The sequence below is a fragment of the Neltuma alba genome, unplaced genomic scaffold (assembly GCF_004799145.2).
Source record: "Neltuma alba isolate B1F8T4 unplaced genomic scaffold, ASM479914v2 tig00012259_pilon, whole genome shotgun sequence".
NCBI classification, from domain to species: Eukaryota; Viridiplantae; Streptophyta; class Magnoliopsida; order Fabales; family Fabaceae; genus Neltuma; species Neltuma alba.
In genome coordinates, this window is record NW_021636785.1 from 242,217 (window position 1) to 265,717 (window position 23,501).

Genomic DNA, 23,501 nt, shown 5'->3' on the forward strand with positions numbered 1-23,501 from the left:
TCTTGTTAGCTAGGTTCATCACCTTGAGGTATTCGATGCCACAGTGAGGTTTCCCTTCCCTCAAGCATTTGGTGTGGTGCGGGATATAGTCTTCTTCGCTTTTGGCACAGTGCCTTATGTATCAGATTCCATAGTCCTTGATTCTTGGCTCAGCTATGGCATATATTTCATTTCAGGTGATATGCATTTTTCAATCGTGTTCGACATCTATTTGAAATTTGTAGAAGTCGGCAGTCGTTATCCTTTTCTACTTGAAACACCATGTCGAGTAATCATGCCTACAAGTTTATGGGATTTTGCTGCCTTCTCTTCTTTATAATACATGAAATGAAACTCGGTGAACCTTGAAATGATGTTTGGAGATTGTTGGGGAGGATGCAAACACGGTGGCTACTATCTATGCTTCAGCTGTTTTGGTTACTGCCCTTGGCACGCTCATCAGGTAAATTTGCCTTTAGATCGTTCTGCCATGCTTGAATTTTGTAATTTTTTTAGTTGGCTTTCTGTATTTTGTCTCCCTTATGATGGGGATTTTGGGATGTGTCATCACCTATTTGATGTGTTCAAATATTTATATATTAATTCATGCATTTTTGAGCTTTTTTAATGCGTGTATTAGTTTTTAAATTGCATTATTGATGAATAAATATTTATTAAAAATTAATGCATGAGTTAATAAGAAATGGGTAGAAATATCATTATTTTAATAATTATTTAGATATATGGTATTACAATGTGTTTATATAGCATTGCAGGACATTTTAGTCATTTTGGAGATTGGAAAAATCATAAAGGAGAACCTCATATTTATTAAACAAAAAAAAAAAAAAAAGTCGAACGCTGCGTTTTAATTTAAGGTTAAAGAATCTTCATTGTCTTCAACGCAGACAAGAGAGCTAGGTGCCGAAGGCAGCAAGAACCGAGGGGTTCTTCATGACTTTTTTACCGAAATGCTACAAATAATAAAATCATATATAAAATACTGTATTTTTAAAAATATTTACTAATATGTTATATTTAAAATCATTTTTTAGGTGAACAATTTTTAAATTCGTTTTTTTAGTAAACGATTTCTTCAGAACCATTCATCGATGTTCGTGAACTGACTAAAAATCATTTTTATAGTAAACAATTTCAAAAATCATTTTTATGATGAATGATTTCAGAACTTCATCTCCTACTGAACAACTTCTCACCTAATAAATGAAATAAAATGATTAGTATAATGATTTATTATAATTTGAACGACCAAATGATTACTAAATAATGGGAGAAAAATGTTGATAATTATATAATGATATTAAAACTAATTGTAAATGAGTATAAGATGTATATTAATTTTTTTCTAGTTTATCACAGTCATTAGAATTATTTACTTTGATTTCTTTTAAATTGTAAAACATATTTCAAATTCATAGTTTTTTTTATCATACAATTTAAATGGTATAAGTTTAAAAGATTTTATAAATTATTTAAATTTATAATTCAAAACTTTCAAACACTTCTTTATTGCAAAGATTTATAAACATTTTAGTTATATATATTTATTAAAAAAATTAGTTAAAGTTTTAATCAAATCTTTTATGTTTGTCTTAACTAAATGAAATTGATAACTAGAAAAATATAATTTAGGAATTTATTAGAATCAGAAGTAAAATAGTAAATAAATTTTATTTCAATAAAAATTTCAATTAAAAATAATATTTTTATAATTTTTTTAGAATACTCTTACTAATAGTGTTAACTAATTGGATTAAACTGTATGTTTTTAAAATAAAGAGAAGATCTATATAATTGATGTAAACTGAAAAGACAGTCAGAATATTTTATTCTTGATTCAAAATACTCATATCATGACATATCATCACTAATTAAAAATGCAACATAGCAAATAGTATGGAAAAGGCAAAATAAAAAAAGAAATTATGAGTACCCTCATTCATTTCAATTTTTCATTACTTACACCTTATTTTACCTAAAAATATAAGAAACAATAGTTCACTAGAAATGGGTCAAACACTTTTTTTTTTTTTTATTTACCAACTTAATATATACCACAAATTTGATATTTAGAATGTATATATATATATTATTTTTCAGTTTTATCTTACCAAATTTAAACTTCTAGAGAAGTATAACTTTCATAAGAAAAAATAATAATCATATACTTAAAAAAGATTGAAGCTTACATCAAAATCTTAACATCTTAAAATAATATAAAGATGATAGTTTTACTATTAAAATAAAAGGCACCTGGCTTAAAAAGAGTACAAATATTTCAGATTATTGAACTCACCACTCACCTCCTGAAAATTAGAATAATAAATATTAACTCATCAATAGTAGTATGGATGAAAAATCAAATTCTATATCACAGCTGCAAATTTTTTAAAAGAAAACATAGAAGAGAACAATATACCCACAGCAGCAGTAAAAAGCTTGTCAAGTGTTTGGAAGCAAGAGTGAAAAAATAACAGAGAAAAAGAACAATAAAAATGGAACAAGTGAGAAGAAGAAGAAGAAAAAAAAGAGAGAGCTCATCTGAAAGGAGATGAAGTATGAAAACATGTGACATAAAAAACCATGTACGTTGCTGTAGCTTCACAGGAAGGGAATAGGAGATTCTCACGTGCATAAAAGTGACAAGATTCTTGCACGCAAATAAATTAGCAAAGATTCTCACGTGAGACATGAATAAGAAAAAAATAAAATCATTTTTACGTAAACGATTTCAAAAATGTTATTGATGTGAACGATTTTATTTTTGAATTTTTTTTAAAGTAAAAAGTAAAATCGTTCACACTAAAATGATTTTATTTTTTATTAGTTAACATATAAATCGTTCTTGTCAAAACGACTTGTGTATAATTTGAAAGTTGTTCTTACCAAGAATTTTAAGTGCAGTATATTGATAAATACTTTTAAAATACAGTATTTTAGTATATAATTTTACTTTATAACACAGCATTCCTGCTATGTGACAGACCCGCTCATATGGTCACACCCCAAAACCATGCACACACGCGACCACCCTTCAACTCTCATTACACACACGAGACCACTCATCACACACAGACCATCATCACGGTCTTCCCTCTTCATCGTCTTCAACGCGGCACACCACCCACGCGACCATCTTTCAACACTCGATCACCGCAACCAGATCATCATCCTCGGCCTTCATCATCAGCGAGTTATCACCAGTATCGCCCTTACCCCTTCTCTTCATCCATTCATGGCTGCCATGGGATCAAAGTTTGTGTTAGCAAAATTTTGAAACATGTGTAGCTAATTCCATCAAGCTTCTGTTATGTGACAGACCCATCTCATATGGTACACACCAAAACCATACACACACGCGACCACCCTTCAACTCTCATATACACACACGAGACCACTCATCACACACAGACCATCATCACGGTCTTCCCTCTTCATCGTCTTCAGCGCGGCACACCACCCACGCGACCATCTTTCAACACTCGATCACCGCAACCAGCATCATCATCCTCGGCCCTTCATCATCAGCGAGTTACACCAGTATCGCCCTTACCCCTTCTCTTCATCCATTCAAGGCTGCCATGGGATCAAAGTTTGTGTTAGCAAAATTTTGAAACCATGTGTAGCTAATTCCATCAAGCTTCTTAGAGATGAAGAATTGGGTTTGAGATTCAGAGTTAGGAGAGTTTTTATATTTCAATTCCTTAGATTTAATAAATTAAGTAATGAACTTTCTGAATTGGAATTAATATTATTTAATTAAATTTTTTGAGATTATTGGTTGTATTTCTTAGTTTGGAATTAACTTTTTGTGATTGAGATTGGATTATACAATTGAGAGATATATATACATATATATATTTTTGAAGTTCTATGTATTTATGTTATTCTTTCATAATTTGAATGAATTTTATAATTGTATAGTACTTGTTAAATATCTTAAGTTGAGTGTTCTTTCTATAAATACCCAAATTACAATAATCTGAGCCTAATTGTATACTAATAGGTTTTCAATGATATTTTTAGTTAGTAATTGTAGCTAGAGTTTTGGGACATCTATTGATTAAGATTACTTACTTAATCAGTGACTAAAGTTTTGATTTTAAATTAGTGAGCCAAATAATTCCTAGATCATTTTGAGTAAGGATAAACCAATTTCTATTTTCTAAGAAGCATTCTCTCATATTTCCCTAAAATCCAAATTTTTATCATTTGCTATCTTTTTTTTTTCTTTTTATATAAAAAAATGAAAAGGTAATTTGAAATTTGAAAGTTCAGCACCCATTAGGGTGGGCTTTATGCCGTCACAAAAGTACATAATTTTGGAATCGTGAAGCTTCATAATGAGGAAATTGGAGCAAAGCTTAAAGTCAATGATTCTTAATAAATATTATTTATCAATAATGCAATTTAAAACCAATAAGCACACTAAAAGAACTCAAAAATACATGAATTAATATAAGACCCTTATACTAAAGGGTTTTATATTTAGGACGAAAAGTATATAAATATTTGAACACATCACTGTTATTAGCAGAGGAGGGGTTTACAACACCAGAAAATCTTCATTGTTGAGCTTTTTTAAATTGGATTTTGTGAAGAATTATACAATTGGACCCGACTTCAATTCTTGATCTTAAACCTTATAGCAATTATTTTTTTGACCAGCAAATCCTTATAGCAATTAGATATAAGAGTACCCTTAGCTTTCGCGTAGTCTACTCAATCAGATGAAGCCAGCCCTATTATTGTCCTTTAGTTTATCTGGCATATAGACTCTGTTTCGGCCAGGGATTTGCTGGAATATCTCAAGTTGTTCCATTATAATTTGTCATCCATTATGGCCACTTGAAACCTTTAACAAATTGTCAGTGGGATGGCATCATTCATGCCATTTGCTGTCCCTGTTTTGTCATTCAATTATTATATTCTTGGTTCTTTTTTTTTATTGTGCTATTTTCTGGTTAAAATGTCAACACATGCTTTAAATAAGTAAATATTGTCAAAAAGTAATTTGAAGGTATTTAGTACCCGGTTTTAATGATTCTGATTCATTGAATTGTTTGGTGATTTCAACAAAGATTACAGTATTTTGGGTGTTCTAACCCCACTGAAAAAAGCTATAAGAATTTCTAGTTTAATTTATATTCCCCTCAATTTTTATTATAAACTTTAAATAACTAATTTATGAATAACAAATTGTCAGTTAAAATTATTTAAAAGCTATAAATAGGCTAGAATATAGTTTTGTTTTTGAATATGTTCATCTAATAAATAAAAAAAGATAAAAGAGAATATGTGAAAGAATATAATAAGAAAGAATATGATAAAAGAAAAAAATAAATAATTAAAAATAAAATAAAATAATACATTAAATGTTAAGATAAAACTCATGTTGAAACTTTTAAAAATGAATCATTCTTCTTCCCAAATTTAAAGTTTATGATTATGTATCACACTAAACGTAAAAGCTATAAATACAGTGATATATTATTATGTTATAAAAGTTCATAAACTACTCCATTTATCCTTATTTATAAGAAACAACTACTATCTTCTTCTTATTTCTAAATATAAACAACATTTACAGATTGCCTTAAATTTTTGTCGAATTTTTTTTATTTTATCCTATTTAATTACTTATTTTAATACCTAATATATTTATTATCTCATTTTTAAATCATCATCACATTTTTCCTAAAATACCATAATCATCTTTCTTAATATCTCATTTCCCTCTTTTACTTGATTATGGTTGAGGGAGTATTCATAGGGTAATTTAGAGAAAATTGATAAATATGAAAAAGGGGTCTTATATTTAAGACCAAATCAACTAAGAATTGAGTCATATATTAAGGACCGGAGGAGTAATAGGTTTATGATTATGATGGGGAATTTTTTAAATATTATCCTTTCCTTTAAATATTACTTGTAATATTTTAAGTTAAACTTTGATTTTTTTTAACCAAAGTTAAACTTTATTTCTTTAAAAAAATAGTTGATAATTATTTCACCAAAAAAGTGATAATGAAAAATTTAAAATTATCCTTATTTATCATTATGCTTTTATCGAAATAAAAATTGTGATTTTAATATTAAAACAAATTGACAATCTGGACAGTTTAATTTTGATATAGGTTATTTAAATTTAACTTGCAATATTATATTTAAAGAACCTCGTATTTAAAAACGTCTTAATAAAGATGTTTAGTGATAATTAGGTTACAAGCCTCCACACCTCGTCACTAGTTTTGTTATTATTAACACTGTCAACTTATTTTTTAATTGTATGAAAAAAAAAACATAGTTTTGGATTTGCAATCCATTTGTTTTTATTTATCCAAAAAATCTTTAAGATATAGGTGTAAAAATTTCGCTAAAAATACAGATATAAGATGAGCACGAATTCAATCTCTTTTTAAACATTCCTTTTTTATCGGTTCAGTCAGAAATTATCACTTTAAACTTTCCTATTCTGATTCGGATATAGGACCAGCCCGAAAACCACACACCAAAACTATCACCGTCCGTACAAATTGCACCCTCATTCTGCACCGTTCGATCACCGGGTGCATATATATATATATATATATATATATATCCTCTTCGCCCAGCTTGGCTGCCACGCAACGAAGCGAGGGCGAACCAGAGTTTCGAGGGAGACGTACGAGAGTAAGACGAACATAGGCATAACCATGGCGGCTACTGTATCTGCCTGGGCTAAGCCCGGGGCTTGGGCCCTGGATTCCGAGGAACATGAAGCTGAGCTTCTTCATCAGAAGGAAGAAGATGACGCTGCTGCTTTTCCTTCTCTTGCCGCTGCCGCTGCAACCAAACCTAAGAAGAAGAAGGGCCAGACCATCTCCTTGGCTGAGTTCACCTCTTATGGGGGCGCTAAACCGGCTCAGACATCTCAATCCGATGTCTTAACACATGAAGATCTCATGATGCTGCCAACAGGTCCTCGCCAGCGAACCGCCGAGGAGCTTGACCGTGACAGGAATCGGCTTGGCGGTGGCTTTAGGTCCTATGGTTCCCTTGACCGGCCTAATAGGAATTATGGCGGTGACGATTCCTCCAATTCTAGATGGGGTTCTTCTAGGGTTTCTGACGAGCCAAGGCGGAATGGTTCGTTTGGTAGGGAAGCAAATCGTGATATGGCTCCCTCGCGAGCCGATGAAATAGATAATTGGGCTGCTGCAAAAAAATCAACAGTGGGAAACGGATTTGAGGGGAAGGAAAGGGATAGAGGACGGTTTTTTGATTCTCCTTCCAGAGCTGACGAATCGGACAGCTGGGCATCAAAGAAGAACTTTGTGCCATCAGAGGGACGGAGATTTGGTTCTAATGGCGGTGGATATGAAAGGGAGAGGAAAGTAGGATTCGTTTCCAGTGGTGGTGCAGACTCAGATAATTGGAATAGGAAGAAGGTGGAATCTAACGGTGGAAATGAGAGAAGTGAGACTGGAAGTGTTAGACCGAGACTCGTTTTGCAACCTCGATCAATGACTGCGAATAATGGAAACCAGGAGGGTTCTGGGACAGTGACCAAGCCCAAGGGCTCAAGTCCTTTCGGAGACGCTAGGCCAAGGGAGGAGGTTTTGGCAGAGAAAGGGCAGGATTGGAAGAAGGTTGATGAGCAGCTTGAGACAATGAAGATTAAGGAGCCGGTAGAGCAAAAGGATGGGTTTGGGAAGAGGGGTTTTGCGGCTGGCAGTGGCGGTGCTAATTTGCCCGATGATCGGACTGAGAGAAGTTGGAGGAAGACTGAATCTGACGATAGTCGTCCAAATAGGTTTGTCAACTTAGTAATTTAATTGTTACGTGTTTATTTAAGCATTGTATGTTTATGATTGGCTGTGTGGCTTGTTCGTGCATGTACGCTATTAAGAAGCTTAGGGCCTTTCGAGTTGGATTATGCAATCTTCTTTTGCCATGTTGCGATGCTTGCTTTAATATGCTACCATTGGGGCATGTCATGGATATTACGCCTTTATAAGTCGGCTACATACTGCTCTGTATATTGCACATAGGCTGTTGTCCTGCCTGCTAATGAATGTGCTTATTGTGACTGGCCTGTTTCAGAAGCCATAATTGGGATGGGATTCTTCCAATTGTTGCTTTGATGGGTAGGATTTTTCTATGGTCTTTGACATGTTCTAGTATTTTAGTATATTGAAGTTATGAACTCCTCCTTTATTGCTATCTCTTTATGATCTTGTTTTTAACCTTAGCTTGAGTTTCGGCTGCATTTGACGCAGCATCCATGTGCTGGCTTCCATGTGTTGAACATAACTTGGTTGATAATGTTTTTGATCCTTTATATGTTCCTTCTGCCGAGCTAAATTTTAAGAACATAGAGTTCATGACCCTATCTTTCTAGATTGTTAATAGTTAAACTGATTGTTTTTGCCAGCCTGTCTTCTTCCTAGGGAAAATCTTCATTGTTCCTGCGTGTTGCTCAATTGTTTTTTAGTCTAGTTTTACACTCACAATTTTCTGCCTTACGCTGCAGTGCTGAGAAAGTTGAGAATGGGCGTGTTGAAGAAAGCTGATGAGCTGTGAATTTTCTTTGCCCCTGCACATTTTTGTCAGAGCTGGAAAGGGTTGTGGGGATGTTAGACCTCGTGTTTTTGCCAAATTGAAGTTGTCACCACGACTTTGGTCTTTTCTCTTGAGACACTAGTGAAGTGATAAAATTTTGTTAGTTATTCTGATAACTTAGGTAGTCTTATAGCTTTTATGGCTTTTTTGTTAAGTGAGGCAGTGATTTTTATTTTCTTTCACCATTTAATATATAGACTTATGTTGTCTGCAAAATCTCGATGCTGGGTTTTGCAGACGTAGTATGTGCTCTCGACTAATTTACAAGTGCCACGATATTTGTTTATTGTTTTGTTCTTTTTCATCAGCCTAGGTTTCCGTGTGTCCCAGAAAACTTGGTTATAATAGATGCCAATGTCATGTTCATCGTGATATGAAGATTACTCTGTTGTTTTAGCTGTAGCCAGGAGAATGCGTAAGCTGTTGGGGAACTGCTGGTTTGTGTCTTTTAACGTTTAATAACTTATTTTGGGGGGCATGACAATTGCTGACCTTGTAAAAACATTGATGACAATTGAGAATTCTAATTATTGAGACGCTGTGGAAGGACCATGGTTTCTACTTTGCAATTAAAAAATAAATGACTTCACAAAATTGCCTTTATTTTTTTGATACTAGGGAAGGTAGAAGGCAAAACTAACCCCAACTCCCTACTGCGCGTCTAACGAATCTCTAGCAAGGGTAGCTCCCATAATCTGCAGGGCAAGCTCGCTGTTCGGGGCCTCCTTTGCAGTTCAACGTTCCACCAAATTGCCTTTATCATCGAATGTTGAAAATAGCCAATGGAAGGTCACTCTTGAATTTAAGGATGGTTAATTGTGAATCTAGAGAAAGTTGATTTGTCATGTGAATGTAAAGATAATTACTTGTAGATTTTTGGGAGGTCATTTGTGGATTTATGAAAAGCTAGTTGTGAATGGTTTTACACACACACACACACGGGAAATTAGTTGTGAATGGATGGATAATCTTTTTTGAATATATATTACATTTACGTGCATTTAAAGATAACTACTTGTAAATTTTATGATTTAAAGATCTTTGGATGTTTCTGAATATTCATTTATAATTGACTTTTTATAAATCCAGAATGGCGTTCTTAAAATTCACAAATGATGATGAATAAATTTTTAAGTTCGTAATTCACTTTTCAATAAAATAGAGAAAGAACTTTTGTTAAATTTATGACCTTTTATTCGCTACTGTTTATATTTGGTTATAAGGATAATTTTAGAAAATTATTTGTTTTTAATTACAAATAACAATATAGTCTTTCCATGAAATTTTAACAATTAATTTCATAAATTCTAGTTTCATAATGGACACGTCAACTACTGTCCCTTTCAAAGCCAGTATTGACGACAAACTAGGGTACGCGTATACGAAATCAAATTTTCATAAATCCTCCTCTGGGAGCACCAATTATCATCTCCATCAGAATATATCACCACCAGTGATTAAAAAACACAAATATTCCACGTTAACATACCAGTATCTCATTACTCCTAAAATATTTCTACCAATTATTTTGTTCTCAATGTTCCAATGCACTCATAAGAATCTGCCTTAATATATATACTATGATAAGGGATTAGTTAATAACTACCTTCCTTAGTACTACTATTATATTACCTTCCTTGCAAGGCAGCGAATATTGAAACAACACGCAAGTGCCAAGTTAATTAATACTCCTCTGGTTCTAAATATAAGACTTTTTTTTTTTATGAAACATCAGGTATCCACCGGCGGACCCGGTGACTAATCCCTTCGTTGGCTTGTAGGCACTTTGATGGGTGGGACAACTGGCCTGGGGTTTTAAAGCTTTTTTATGCATGGATCGAACCCCCTCGACACTTGATTAAGGGAGGATGAGCCCCCACCTCTCAACCACACCCCCTGGGTTCTAAATATAAATTACACTACAAAAAGAGTCTTATATTTAGGACCAGATGAGCACATTAATTTAGTGCCTCACTAGGGCAAATATAAGATACCTTACAATATGCTTCCAAGTGATATAAATTGCAGGGTAATGTGGCAAAATTAGTATAGGAAAAGAGCTTAAATGGCTTCCACATTAAAGTCACAAGGCTTCTCAATAATGTTGATAATTCTTGTGACCATATTATCATCAATTGGGTCACTCACCATTGCTGTACAAGGGTTTTCTATTAAAGAAGCAACCATTGCTGAGATCCAATTGGCTTTTGAGCAAAACAAGCTCACCTCGAGGCAGCTAGATGAGTACTATTTGGGAGAAATCAAGAGACTGAACCCAGTGCTGAAGGGTGTGATAAAGGTGAACCCACATTCCTTGGCTCAAGCTGCTAAGGCTGATTATGAGAGCAAGATGGAAGCACCAAGGTCACTGTTTGGATTACATGGAATTCCAGCTCAAGGATAACATTGGAACAAGGGATAAGCTTAACAGCACGGCTGGCTCCTTCGCTTTGCTTGGGTCCTCTGTGCCTCGTGATGTTGGTGGGGTTTCTGAGTTAAGGAAAGCTGGGGCCATCATACTGGGAAAGACCAGCATGACTGAGTGGGATTCACTGAGGTCTACCACTCTTCCTAATGGTTAGAGTGCCAGAGGCGGCCACGCAAAGGTTTGTGTCAAGCTTTAGTCAACCTAGGACTAGTTGTTTTCGAGTGTTTTGAACATGCGGGATGGTAGTATCATGAACATAGTTTGAATCATAATTTTTGTGGGTGTGCAGAATCCTTATGTACAGTGGATCAGCAATCTCGACTGCTGCTAATATGGTTGCAGTGTCACTTGGAACAGAAACGGATGGGTCACTTTTTGTGTCCAGCAAGTTTTAATTCTGTAGTAGCCATCAAGCCAACTGTTGGCGTCACTAGTCGAGATCAGGCTATTCCTATTTCTCCCAGATAGGACACTGTTGGGTGAGAGGGTTTGATATTTCAAGAGAATGATATGAAGATTGAGATGAAGTTGGACTTCTTCTGAACACTTTACCCACCATGTGACAACATCTAGTTTTTATTTGGCAGGTCCCTTGCCAGGACTGTATCAGATGCTCCATATGTTCTTGATGTAATTGTAAGGCCTGACCATAATGATCCTGAAACTACAAATGGGTCTAAATACACTCCCCACGGTGGCTTTAAACAATGTCTTAACCGTTATGGGTTAAAAGGGAAGAGACTGGGAATAGTAAGAAACCCATTCCTTAGACTTTTGAATGACACTAATATTACTATCTCTTTTGAGAATCACTTCCACGTCCTAAGGTAACCAACCATCACTAAGATTTGATGGTATATATTTGTGAGTCATTCTTATGCAGCACTATTAACATCATATATAATTTTCTGAAAATTCTTGGGAAGAAGGAGCAACCATCGTAGATAATCTTGAAATAGCAAACATAAGTACCATCCTAAATTCAAACACAAGGCGGGAAGCAGTGGTAATATTAGCCGAGATCAAACTATCCCCATGCATATCTCAAGAACTTGGTTGTCTCACCAGTGAGATCATTGGCAGATATCATTGCCTTCAACATCAAGAATGCAGATCTGGTACGTACTACTAAAGTTTTTTTCCCCCGGGACTAAAGATCAACTCTTTTTCGATGAATACGAACAATACCTATTCAAAATGGAATATGAATTATGCAGGAAAAGATGAAGGGATTTGGTCAGCATATATTCTTGGCATATGAGGCAACAAATGGAATTGGAAATACTGAGAAGGCAGCATTGGCCTATTTGGCTAGTTTATCTAAAGAAGGGTTTGAGAACTGATGAGAGATTATAAACTTGATGCATTGGTGACTCCTGGATCAATTGTGTCTCCTGTTCTAGCGATTGGAGGATTACCAGGAGTGAATGTGCCCGCAGGACCTGACACCATTTGGCATTAACTTTGGAGGGTTGAAGGTTCTGATGCAAAGCTTATTGAGAGTGTTTATGGGTTTGAGCAAGCAACTGGGATTAGGAACCGCCCCATACTCAAGCCTTGAAACTCCTGTGATCCAACCCTATCCGAATATTGTATTGCTTTTACGTTATATTTTTTTTATGAATTAAAAATATTTGAAAATTTTAATTCGTGATTGCTTATACTTTTACCTCATTTTATATGAGCTCTTTGTAGGTTTTTTTTTCCTTTTTTTATTGCCTCCTTATAGTGCATTTAATTATAGGCATTGGACCATATACTCATCATCTATTAATTAGAGTTGACGTTAATGTTTTGACAAAAAAAAAAAAGAGTTGACGTAAATGTTAACTAAATTATATATAAGATGTTAACTAAATTATATGCAAGTTGTGAAATGAAAACAACTTTTTAAAAAAATAATATGATGATCTAAACTTTATTTATTAATAATATAAAAATAAAAATTATTATATGTATAATCATCATCTTGTATTTATATGTAATTTGCAATCTGGTTAATCTGAATTTATTTAAGTTCATATAATAAAATTTATCTAGTATATGCTGGCAGAAGCCACGTTATGCGTTACTAACATTGTTGAGTATAGGCACCAATACTTCTAATTAAGGAAATTATGAGAATCTAATAGAAAACTATTAAAACTAAATTTAAAATGCGTTAAAATTATAGGAAATTTCATGTTAATTTTCTCAAATGTTTTTTATTCACGACCCCGCTTAGCGTCAACCAATCTGACATAGCCGGGCGGAGGAATCTGCTCTTTCAACTTTCATATGCGATACTTGTTGCAGCGTTGATCCCCGTTACATTTACCATTATCAGCAATCATGGTGGCCGGAGCTGCTTTGACGAATCCACTGCTGCCCTTCAATGTAGCAAGATGATGAATAATATATTACATACTTCACATGGATTTGGTCTGCAATGCTATTTCGATCCTGAACTTCTTGTACCATTGACATTGAAATTACGAAGGTTATATGCCTGAAGTTTCTGTTCTGTCAATAGTTTGTTTGGTTTTAATGAAAAGCAATGCTGTGCAGATCTGGTGATTATAAAAATAGACTTGGAAAGGAAGTTGAATGTAGAGAATTTCAAATTTTCCGTGTTCTGCGACTTGAGCAAGTCAGATGAATCTTTGCAAACAAACAGACCGGAAAAAGCTTCTATGTAGTCTTACCATTATCACCTATAATGCACTTGCAGCCTTCAAACTCGATGGGTTCTTTACTCAATTCTGCTGTTTCAACCCAGTCTTCTTTACTTGGTCGTGCGGTCCATGCCCAGATTGTCAAGACCTTAGATAACCCCCTCCCTTCATTTCTCTGCAACTATCTTGTCAACATGTACTCCAAACTTGATCATTTTAACTCAGCTCTATGTGTTCTCTCACTCACAGATGCTCGTACTGTTGTTACTTGGACTTCCCTCATTTCTGGTTGTGTCCAAAATGGCCGTTTTGCTGCTGCTCTCCTCTGCTTCTCTAATATGCGCCATGAGTCTATTCAGCCAAATGACTTCACCTTCCCTTGTGTCTTTAAAGCCTCTGCTTCATTGCATATGCCCTTTACTGGAAAACAAGTCCACGCCCTTGCGGTGAAAGCTGGTCAAATACGCGACGTCTTCGTTGGATGTAGTGCCTTCGACATGTACAGCAAAATGGGTCTTAGAGTCGAAGCTCATAAGATGTTTGATGAAATGCCTGAAAAAAACATAGCCACATGGAATGCATATATTTCTAATGCAGTGCTTGACAACCGGTCTCAAGATGCATTTGATGCATTTAAGAAGTTACTATGTGTCGGTGGGGAGCCTAATTCCATAACATTTTGTGCATTTCTGAATGCATGTTCTTACACAAAAAATTTGGAGTTTGGACGTCAGTTACATGCCTTTATAATCCGTAGTGGATATGGGGAGGATGTATCTGTCTCAAATGGGCTTATTGATTTTTATGGAAAATGTCAAGATCTTTTATCTGCTGAAATGGTTTTTGAAAGAATTATCTGGCGGAATGATGTTTCTTGGTGCTCTATGCTGGCTACTTTTGTGCAAAACAATAATGAAGAGAGGGCATGTTTAGTATTCCAGCAGGCAAGGAAAGAAGGAGTTGAGCCAACAGACTTCATGGTGTCAGGTGTGCTAAGTGCTTGTGCTGAGCTTGGAGGACTGGAATTGGGCAGGTCACTTCATGCGCTTGCCCTGAAAGCGTGTGTTGAGGAGAATATCTTTGTTGGTAGTGCGCTAGTAGACTTGTATGGAAAATGTGGAAGTATAATGGATGCAGAGCAAGTCTTTAATGAAATGCCAGAGAGGAATCTGGTAACTTGGAATGCAATGATAAGTGGATATGCACACCAAGGTAATGCCGACATGGCATTGGCTCTATTTGAGGAAATGACATCAAGTAAGCCTGAGATGGCACCAAGTTATGTGACACTAGTTTCTGTATTATCGGCGTGTAGTAGGGCTGGAGCAGTAGAGACGGGGATGAGGATTTTTGGGTCAATGAGAGAAAGCTATGGAATTGAAGCAGGAGCAGAGCATTATGCATGTATTGTGGACCTGTTAGGACGATCTGGATTGGTTGAGCGTGCATACGAGTTTATAAAGGAAATGCCAATTCTTCCCACTACTTCAGTCTGGGGAGCTTTACTGGGGGCTTGCAGGATGTACAGGAAGCCAGAGATAGGAAAAATTGCGGCCGAAAACTTATTTAAGCTTGACCCCCAGGACTCAGGCAACCATGTGGTGCTTTCTAACATGCTTGCTGCTGCTGGAAGGTAATATTTTCATATTGATGAGTCATCTTTCATTTGCTAACCGGCACCACAGTTAGTTCTTTTTTTTTTTTTTTAATTATGTTTCTTTGTTCTTAAACATTTGATGACTAATTTGGGGCCATTCCTCTGAAACTTAAACCGGTAATTGATTAATGCAGGTGGGAAGAAGCCACGATTGTCAGGAAGGAAATGAAAGATGTTGGTATAAAAAAAGGTGCTGGTTATAGTTGGATTACTGTGAAGAATCGGGTTCATATATTTCGAGCCAAAAAGAATAATGTTCACGAAAGGAATGATGAAATTCAGGCGATGTTAACTGAGCTTAGAAGGGAAATGAGGGAAGCAGGATATGCACCTGATACGAATTTATCACTCTTTGATTTAGAAGAAGAAGAAAAGGATTCAGAAGTGTGGTACCACAGTGAGAAGATTGCTCTTGCTTTTGGCCTCATAGCTCTGCCCCCAGGAGTACCCATACGAATCACAAAAAATCTTAGGATATGCGGAGATTGTCATAGTGCCATTAAGTTCATCTCAAGAATTGTGGGTAGAGAAATTATAGTGAGAGATAATAATCGTTTTCATTGTTTTAAGCACGGCCAGTGCTCTTGTAAAGACTATTGGTAATAGCTGCAAAATATAATTAACGAAAATATCGAATGTTGAGATTGCAAAATTTACCATCATTAATTAATACGGTACATACTGTTGTAAAAGCAAAATTCATTGCTCTTTTCTTTTACTATATATCTTCCAGTGTATAATTTTCAATAGAGACGGAGCTCCAGATTGCACTAGGGCCATGAGGTCTCCTTCATTATCAATGACTTGAAATGTTCAAAGACCAACCTCTCGCTGTCTCTTTGCTAATCGTTGAAACGAATCATCGGCTATAACGAACTTAGTTTCGCTGGTGTCTTGACTACCTGCGTGAAATTTAAAGAATTTGAACTTTCTAGGCAGATCCAGGGGCAGGTTTTAGTTGCTGAATTTTCATCCAATGTGGTTATATCAAGTTCAATTCTTGATGCATGTGCAAAGTGTGGTAAAATGGAAGATGCTAGGAGATTATTTGATGAAATGCCCCTCAAGGATGTTTTTGTGTGGACTACATTAGTTTCAGGTTATGCGAAGTGTGGGGATATGAAATCAGCTACTGAACTTTTCAATCAGATGCCTCAGAAGAATTCTATCTCTTGGACATCTTTGATTGGTGGTTATGCCAAATTGGGTTTGGGTCATGACGCACTTGAAGTATTTAGAAGGATGATCATGCATCATGCTAAACCAGATCAATTCACATACAGTAGCTGCCTATCTGCTTGTTCAAACATTGCTTCATTCAAACTTGGGAGACAAATACACGCTCATCTAGTTCGAAATAACATCAGAATTAATAATATTGTTGTTAGTGCTATTATTGACATGTATTCAAAATGTGGCAACATAGAAAATGCCAAGCAAGTATTCCATGTCGTGGGAGACAAGCAAGATGTGGTGATTTGGAACACCACGGTTGCTGCATTAGCTCACCATGGTTATGCTATAGAAGTAATTTTTTAGCAAAAAGAGATACTAATACCAGGAGTGAGACCAAATAGGGTCACTTTTGTCGTCATTCTAAATGCATGTAGTCATTCAGGTCTTGTGCAAGAAGAACTTGAGTTTTTAATTCCACGGATCGTAATCATGGGTTGGCTCCAGACGAAGATCACTATGCATGTATGATTGATCTTTTGGGGTGAGCTGGATGTTTCAATGAATTGACGAAGCATCTCCGGATGACGGACTGTAAACCAGGTGACCCTGTTTTGAATGTGTTGCATGGTGGTGTAGAATTCGTGGGAACATAGACATGGGAAGAGAAGCAGCCCATCACCTTATTGGGCTGGAGCTATCTTCTGCTTGCCTGTGTTTTGCTTTCAAATATATATGCTGCTCTTGGAAAATGCGAATTGGTGGAGAAAGTGTGACAGCTTATGGATGAGAGAGATGTGAAAAAAGAATGGGCCATTAGCTGGATAGAAATTGACAATGGGGTCCATGTTTTTACTGTATCAGATGCATCACAATCGCTGAAGGAAGCCATACACTCAGTTTTGGGTCATTTGGGTAGCCAGATGGATGACAATGTCTCATTACCGAAGATTGCCTTGTGAAAGAGATCTTTTTAATCAGTAGGTCATCTTCACGAAGAAGAGTTTCTCTAACGTTATTTTTACCTTTAGGTTTCGTTTGGTACGAAACATTGAAAATAAGGAATTGAGATTGAGATTGCAATTAAAAAAAATTATTAAAATAGTATTTGGCATCAGTAATTACTTATTATATGGGATTAAACAAACTCATAGAGGTGGGAATACCACTTCTTCCACCTCTCTGAATTTGTTTAATTCCATGTAACAAGCAATCTCTTATACTAAATACTCTTTTAATAGATTTTCTCAATTATAATCCAAATCCTAATTTCTTATTTTCAATACTTCCTACCAAATGTAACCTTAGGGTTTACAGATTTCTGTGGTACGGCTTCACATTGGCCTCTAGTCAAGACACGAAAAACCTTCGCATTGGCACACTCGAAAGACCTTGGGTTGGGGAAAAAACCGAGGGAGGAATGAGGAAGGGAATTGACGTGGGGAAAGTCAGTAGATTTCAAGAAAGCCGTTATGCTTCCTTTTATTCCCAAATTTTTTGCGTATTTTTCTTTCAATTGATGAGATAAATTTCAGGAAATTAACGTATCAATTTTCCCTTTTTCCTTTCCCAGGAAATAAGCACCAGCTTTACCTTTTGCTTGGATTGAGAGAAAATTAGAAAAGAGAGAAAACTAGAAAAGAAAATATGAGGAGAAATAAGTTTTCTCCTGCTTAGATTATGGATAGGAGAGAAAATGTGAAAAGAAAGAAAAGTGGGAGAGAAAATAAAGTGAGTCCCATGCTTCATTTTCTCTTCAAATTTTCTCTCCATATATGAAGAGATTTGGGAAGGAAAACAAGATTTCATAACTGCCCATCATCTTTCTTTCTCTCCGTATTTATTTTCTTTTATTATATTTAAAAAGTTATTCACTTTTTTTATCTTAAAAACAATATTTTTATTGAATAATTTGGTTTTAAAATATAATAATGTGAAAATATATATAAATCAAATAACTTGATTTTAAATTATTTGATAATGCTAATGTTAGTATAATTTTTCTATTGCAATATTTAATTTAATTTAATTTTAAAAATGATATATTTTGATAACGATATTTTAGTTATTTTAGATATTTGTTAATTTTCTTTTCTCTCATCTATCCAAGCAAGAGAGATGATAATATCTTCTTTTTAGTTTTTTCTTTTCTTTATTTTCTCTTCTCTCATTTTTTTCCTTCTAACTTTTCTTCCCATCCAAGCAGAATATTAGAGTCAGTCCAAAAAAAAAATCGCTTTAGAGATGTTGTCTTAGTGCCCATTTAAAACAGTTTATATGTAGCTTTTCAATCGTTATTTACAAAATATACGGTAAATATGTAAAAAAAAAAATTTATCTCAACTTATATAAAACATACTTATAAGAGATTTTCACTATTATTCTAAACAGGTTTTTAGTTGGAAGCACCACGGGATTTGCTATTTTCTAACTCGAGCAAATGGAAATATTTGTCAAAATTATTGCCGTTTGGTTGCGCATTCTCCTGATCCAAGGCTTGTCAAGGTGGATTAGGTTGGCCATCTTTTTTTTTTTTTTAATTCCATTAGGTTGGCCATCTTTCACAAACAGACCAGCACATTCTGACATTCTGCCTTGGAGTCCCCGTGGAGCTATTTTCTTTCTTTCTGTCTTTCCCTGTTTTGGTCAAACTCTGATGCTCATTGGTTAAAGAGGTCGCTTGTGTTATGGATTGGACTCTTTTTGTCTTTTCTCATATCAAGTGTCCGTTGTGAGAACACATATTGATTGATTGTAACATGCTATTGCCAATTGAATTTGATTCCATCTATAATAATGTTTGGATAGAGAGAAAACAAGAGAGGAAGGAAAACTAAGGAAAAAAATAAAGAGAGAAGTGGTTTTTTTTCCTGTTTAGATGAGGGAAGAAAAATGGGAAGAAAGAAAAGTTAGGAAGAAAATGAGGTGGGTTTTACCGCCCATTTTTCTCTCAACTTTTTTTTTATATATGGAGAGAAAATAAGAAAAAAAAACATATTTTTTCTCTCTACCCTTACATATATTTTTTCAGCAAATAATACCTTTTTTTATTTTTGCACTTTGTTTATTATTATCAAGTCTTTTTTTTATGTTTGGTTGATTGAAACATAAAATAACTAAAATTGAAAAAATCCTTCTAAAATGAACCGAAAGGAAAAACAAGTAGAGTTGTTGTTTTGGTTTTTTTAGCATAACATTACACAAAATGTTATTTTTTTTTACAAAAGTATTTGATATTAAAATATAATAACATGATAATATATCTTTATCAAATAATTTGATTTTAAATTATATGATTATGTTAATATAAATATGGTTTTTCATTATGATATTTATTTGATTTTAATCAAGATATATTTTGATATAACAAAAAAAGTATTTTAGTCATTCATATATTTACTCATTTTCTTTCCTTTCTATTTTCTCTTGTCTATCCAAACATGAAAGGTAATAATAATTTCTCTCCATTTTCTCTCCTCTCATTTTCTTTCCTCTCAACTTTTCTTCCCATCCAAACAATTAGTTAATTTATTTAGTTTTAAATATCTTCAGTGATTGAAAAAGAATCCACCAAAATTTTATTGCACATGATTATAAAAGATACTCAAATCAGCATATGTTTATAATAAATAATTAATTTAACTAATTTTTTTTAATATTTGTAAATTAATAATCTCACTTTTATATTGAAAACAAGAGGTAATATTATTTGTTTGTTCTCCCTTCTTAATGAGAGTGGATCCCAACTCAATTTGGCAACTTCTCAATGAGAGTGAAACCATTATCCACTTCTTTCTTCATTGATCGAGAAGTAAGAACAAATAATAGGTTCTGTTGAGAGGAGATTCATACAGATTTAACTGATAAAAAATAAGTTAATATAATTTTTAGTCCATCACATTTATTCTCATTTTAGTTTTGACTTAAGTTTTAAATCATAAGTTTTGATCCCTTAAGTTTCTTTTTATTTAAAATATTGAACCTATAATTCAATAAAATCAGGGCCAAAACTTATTATTTGAAACTTAAGGGACTAAACTAAAATAAGAACAAACTTGAGAAATCAGAGATCATATCATCTCTAAAAAAAATTTGTAGCGTGTCTAGAAAATGATAAAAAGAAAGTAGAGAATGAATAAAGATAGAAGTTATCATACTCGTATATACATACATACAAGCTCTTCTTTATTGTTTTTCTTTCAAATATTAATAAATTCGCACTAATCCAAATGATGTTGGCAAAAATTAAAAAATAATAAATCCAAATGATGTTTGGGATCAACAAAAGACTAGAAGAAGCTAAAACTAACACGCTGGATATATAAATAAAACAATGAAAATAATTATTCGGAATAAAACATTAAATTTAGGTGGTGTTTAGGTGATCCCAAAAACACTTCTCAGAAACATTTTTCTACAAATCAAAATAAACTCTTCCATATATTTAATTCGTATATCGTAAAAACACTTTTAAAATTATAATTTTGTTTCTACCTAAATACTCCTTATAAGTTGCTTGTAGGAATAAAACCAGTACATGTGAACATGAGAAGTTAGTAGATAAACCATTTTCTTCCTTTAAAACCCCCCCCCCTTTGGGTGGGCTGAAATTTCTTAAAGTCATGAAAGGAAAAGACGTCTTTAAACAAGTTGGGTCGTAAAAGTGCTGCGGGATCCGACAGAAGTGATATAAGAACTTGCTTAATTCTTTTCCTTATTTTTATTGCACTCGTTTTTGCTTTGGTTTGACAAAAGCTTATTTTATTTTATAATTAATATGACAGGGAGACAGTGATCATATCCTGGAAGACAAAGAAAGTTTGGCCATCCATCCATCCATCCAAGTGGACCAACCACAGATAAACCCTCGACTATGGCTCCCCACCAATAATGACATCAACTGGCCCGCACAAGGAGCACCCCAATTTAACCATACATCGATCAATTAATTATTATTCCTTTTTAATTAAATCAGGCGAAATCAACACATAATTAAGTTGCATGTAATTCTTAAATTTTTGTTATCAAATATTATTTTGTTCAAAAACTCGTTACATGATAAACAATACTTACTTTTTTTTTTAATTACATTTGTGCATGTAAGGATCAGATTTTAAATTCGACAACTTCAACGTGAGATGTATCATCAAATCATATCATATTATAAGAATAGATCATTGGGGAATATGAAGTATTATATTACTGAGTCGTTTATACACGTTGGTTCGTAATTAGTTTCCTATATCTATATTTAACAGATTAAGTGCAACTAAACAAACCATTTCTTACAAGCTACTAATTCAGCGTTTTCCTGTATCAACTGCAATCCATTATGATATTAATATATATACAGACAAATAAAGTGAATTAAACAGAAAATCATAACTCATCAATCCTATGTCCACTCACCAATTCATCATTCGTTATTTGCTTTAATTTATTTATGTTCATCTGTTGATACTCTCACCTGGCAATTCTTCTCCTTCATCAGCTTCCTACCCGTGGACGCGCAAGAACTAGGAATTCTCCCTCTTCTTCTTCCTCCTCCTCCTCCTCATCATCGCCATCTTGTTCTTCTCCTTGTACTTTGAACATGGGTTCTGGATGTTCCAAACAAATTAAGCGGAGAAAGGAAATCCGAACGGAGAAGAAAGTTCTGGCTGATCTCAAAGTCTCCGGCGAAGACTACCCTGGCGCTGAATTTCGACCCCAAGATAGGAAAAACTGGATGTCTGAGCTTGGCCCAGAGAAAGTTCATATCAACAAGATTGTTTGGCCAGGAACGCACGATTCTGCGACTAACAAAATCGGAATCCCTCTCATCACTCGTCCCTTCGCTCAATGCCAATCCTTGTCAATCTACCAACAGCTCGTCACGGGGACCCGGGTCCTCGACGTCAGGATCGAGAAGAACCGACGAGTCTGCCACGGAATACTCACCACTTACAGCGTCGACGTCGTGATCAAGGACATCAAGAAGTTCCTATCGGAAACCCAATCGGAGATCATAATCCTGGAGATCCGAACGGAGTTCGGGCACGAAGACCCGCCCGATTTCGGCAAGTACTTAGTTGAACAGCTGGGGGAGTTCCTGATCCACCAGGACGACCACGTGTTTGAGAAGACTATAGCGGAAGTGTTGCCGAAGAGGATCATATGTGTTTGGAAGCCGAGAAAATCGGCTCGTCCGGGAGCAGGGAGTCCGCTATGGAGCGCAGGGTATTTGAGGGATAACTGGATCGAGACTGATCTGCCATCGACGAAATTCGAGAGCAATCTGAAGCACCTGGGGGAGCAGCCGGCGGCAACGTCGAGGAAGTACTTTTACAGGGTGGAGAATACGGTGACGCCGGTGGCGGATAACCCAGTTGTGTGCGTGAAACCAGTGACGGGAAGGATCCATGCCTATAACAGATTGTTTATATCGCAGTGCTATTCCAAGGGGATTGGAGACAGGTTGCAGGTATTTTCTACGGACTTTATAGATGAAGATTTTGTGGATGCTTGTGTAGGGCTCACCCATGCAAGGGTTGAAGGCAAAGCCTGAATCTGCCATAAAAGATCCGTTCTTGATTGGGTCTGGGATTCCAATTCCACCTTCCACGTCGCCATTGTTCTGCATCGCTCTGTAATGGCTTTTGTTTGTCATGTACATGTCTCCCGTCATTTGGGTTCTTTGTCAATTGTAATGTGATGCCTAAAGTGAACACGTTACGCTCACTTGTGGCATGTAAATTTATTGAAGTCCGCAACGGGGTCCAGTTCCAGTAAAAAATGTGTCATGTATGTTGTGAACCATTTTTTATTTATTCAAGTTGATTTCGAAACTTATTGATTATTGATTTATCACAAATGTTGATGATTAATTTTAGTTGGACCAAATGGCATACTTAGTCGATTACCCCAGATGGTGGGTGAATGAGACGGCATAGGCCGACCCATGATTTTTCCCCCCTTGGTGATAGGGTTTAGCTAAAGAATCCGT

The 23,501-nt window shown here is 35.0% G+C and overlaps 4 protein-coding genes and 1 pseudogene across 5 annotated transcripts; all 5 read left to right on the forward strand.

Moving 5' to 3' along the window:
* The first annotated feature begins 6,641 nt into the window (after window positions 1-6,641).
* LOC114725673 (eukaryotic translation initiation factor 4B3) lies at window positions 6,642-9,143 on the forward strand. Its single transcript, XM_028912207.1, has 2 exons — window positions 6,642-7,795; window positions 8,516-9,143. Exons 1-2 carry the CDS (start codon window positions 6,696-6,698, stop codon window positions 8,553-8,555), a joined length of 1,140 nt encoding a protein of 379 aa, XP_028768040.1. The 5' UTR covers window positions 6,642-6,695; the 3' UTR covers window positions 8,556-9,143.
* A 1,562-nt stretch (window positions 9,144-10,705) lies between these two features.
* Window positions 10,706-12,593, forward strand: LOC114725652 (probable amidase At4g34880; annotated as a pseudogene).
* A 692-nt stretch (window positions 12,594-13,285) lies between these two features.
* On the forward strand, window positions 13,286-15,987 carry LOC114725667 (pentatricopeptide repeat-containing protein At4g14850). 2 transcript variants are annotated; one of them, XM_028912200.1, is made up of 3 exons: window positions 13,286-13,511; window positions 13,936-15,319; window positions 15,478-15,987. In XM_028912200.1, exons 2-3 carry the CDS (start codon window positions 14,025-14,027, stop codon window positions 15,944-15,946), a joined length of 1,764 nt encoding a protein of 587 aa, XP_028768033.1. In that variant the 5' UTR covers window positions 13,286-13,511; window positions 13,936-14,024; the 3' UTR covers window positions 15,947-15,987. The 2 variants fall into 2 exon arrangements, with proteins under 2 accessions (XP_028768033.1, XP_028768032.1); XM_028912199.1 differs by lacking the exon at window positions 13,286-13,511 and having other exon boundaries at window positions 13,522-15,319.
* A 382-nt stretch (window positions 15,988-16,369) lies between these two features.
* LOC114725654 (pentatricopeptide repeat-containing protein At2g21090-like) lies at window positions 16,370-17,478 on the forward strand. Its single transcript, XM_028912179.1, has 2 exons — window positions 16,370-16,870; window positions 17,296-17,478. Exons 1-2 carry the CDS (start codon window positions 16,370-16,372, stop codon window positions 17,476-17,478), a joined length of 684 nt encoding a protein of 227 aa, XP_028768012.1.
* A 4,239-nt stretch (window positions 17,479-21,717) lies between these two features.
* Window positions 21,718-23,347, forward strand: LOC114725628 (PI-PLC X-box domain-containing protein DDB_G0293730). Its single transcript, XM_028912154.1, has one exon. The coding sequence runs from the start codon at window positions 22,110-22,112 to the stop codon at window positions 23,061-23,063; it is 954 nt and encodes a 317-aa protein (XP_028767987.1). The 5' UTR covers window positions 21,718-22,109; the 3' UTR covers window positions 23,064-23,347.
* The last annotated feature ends 154 nt before the right edge of the window (window positions 23,348-23,501 follow it).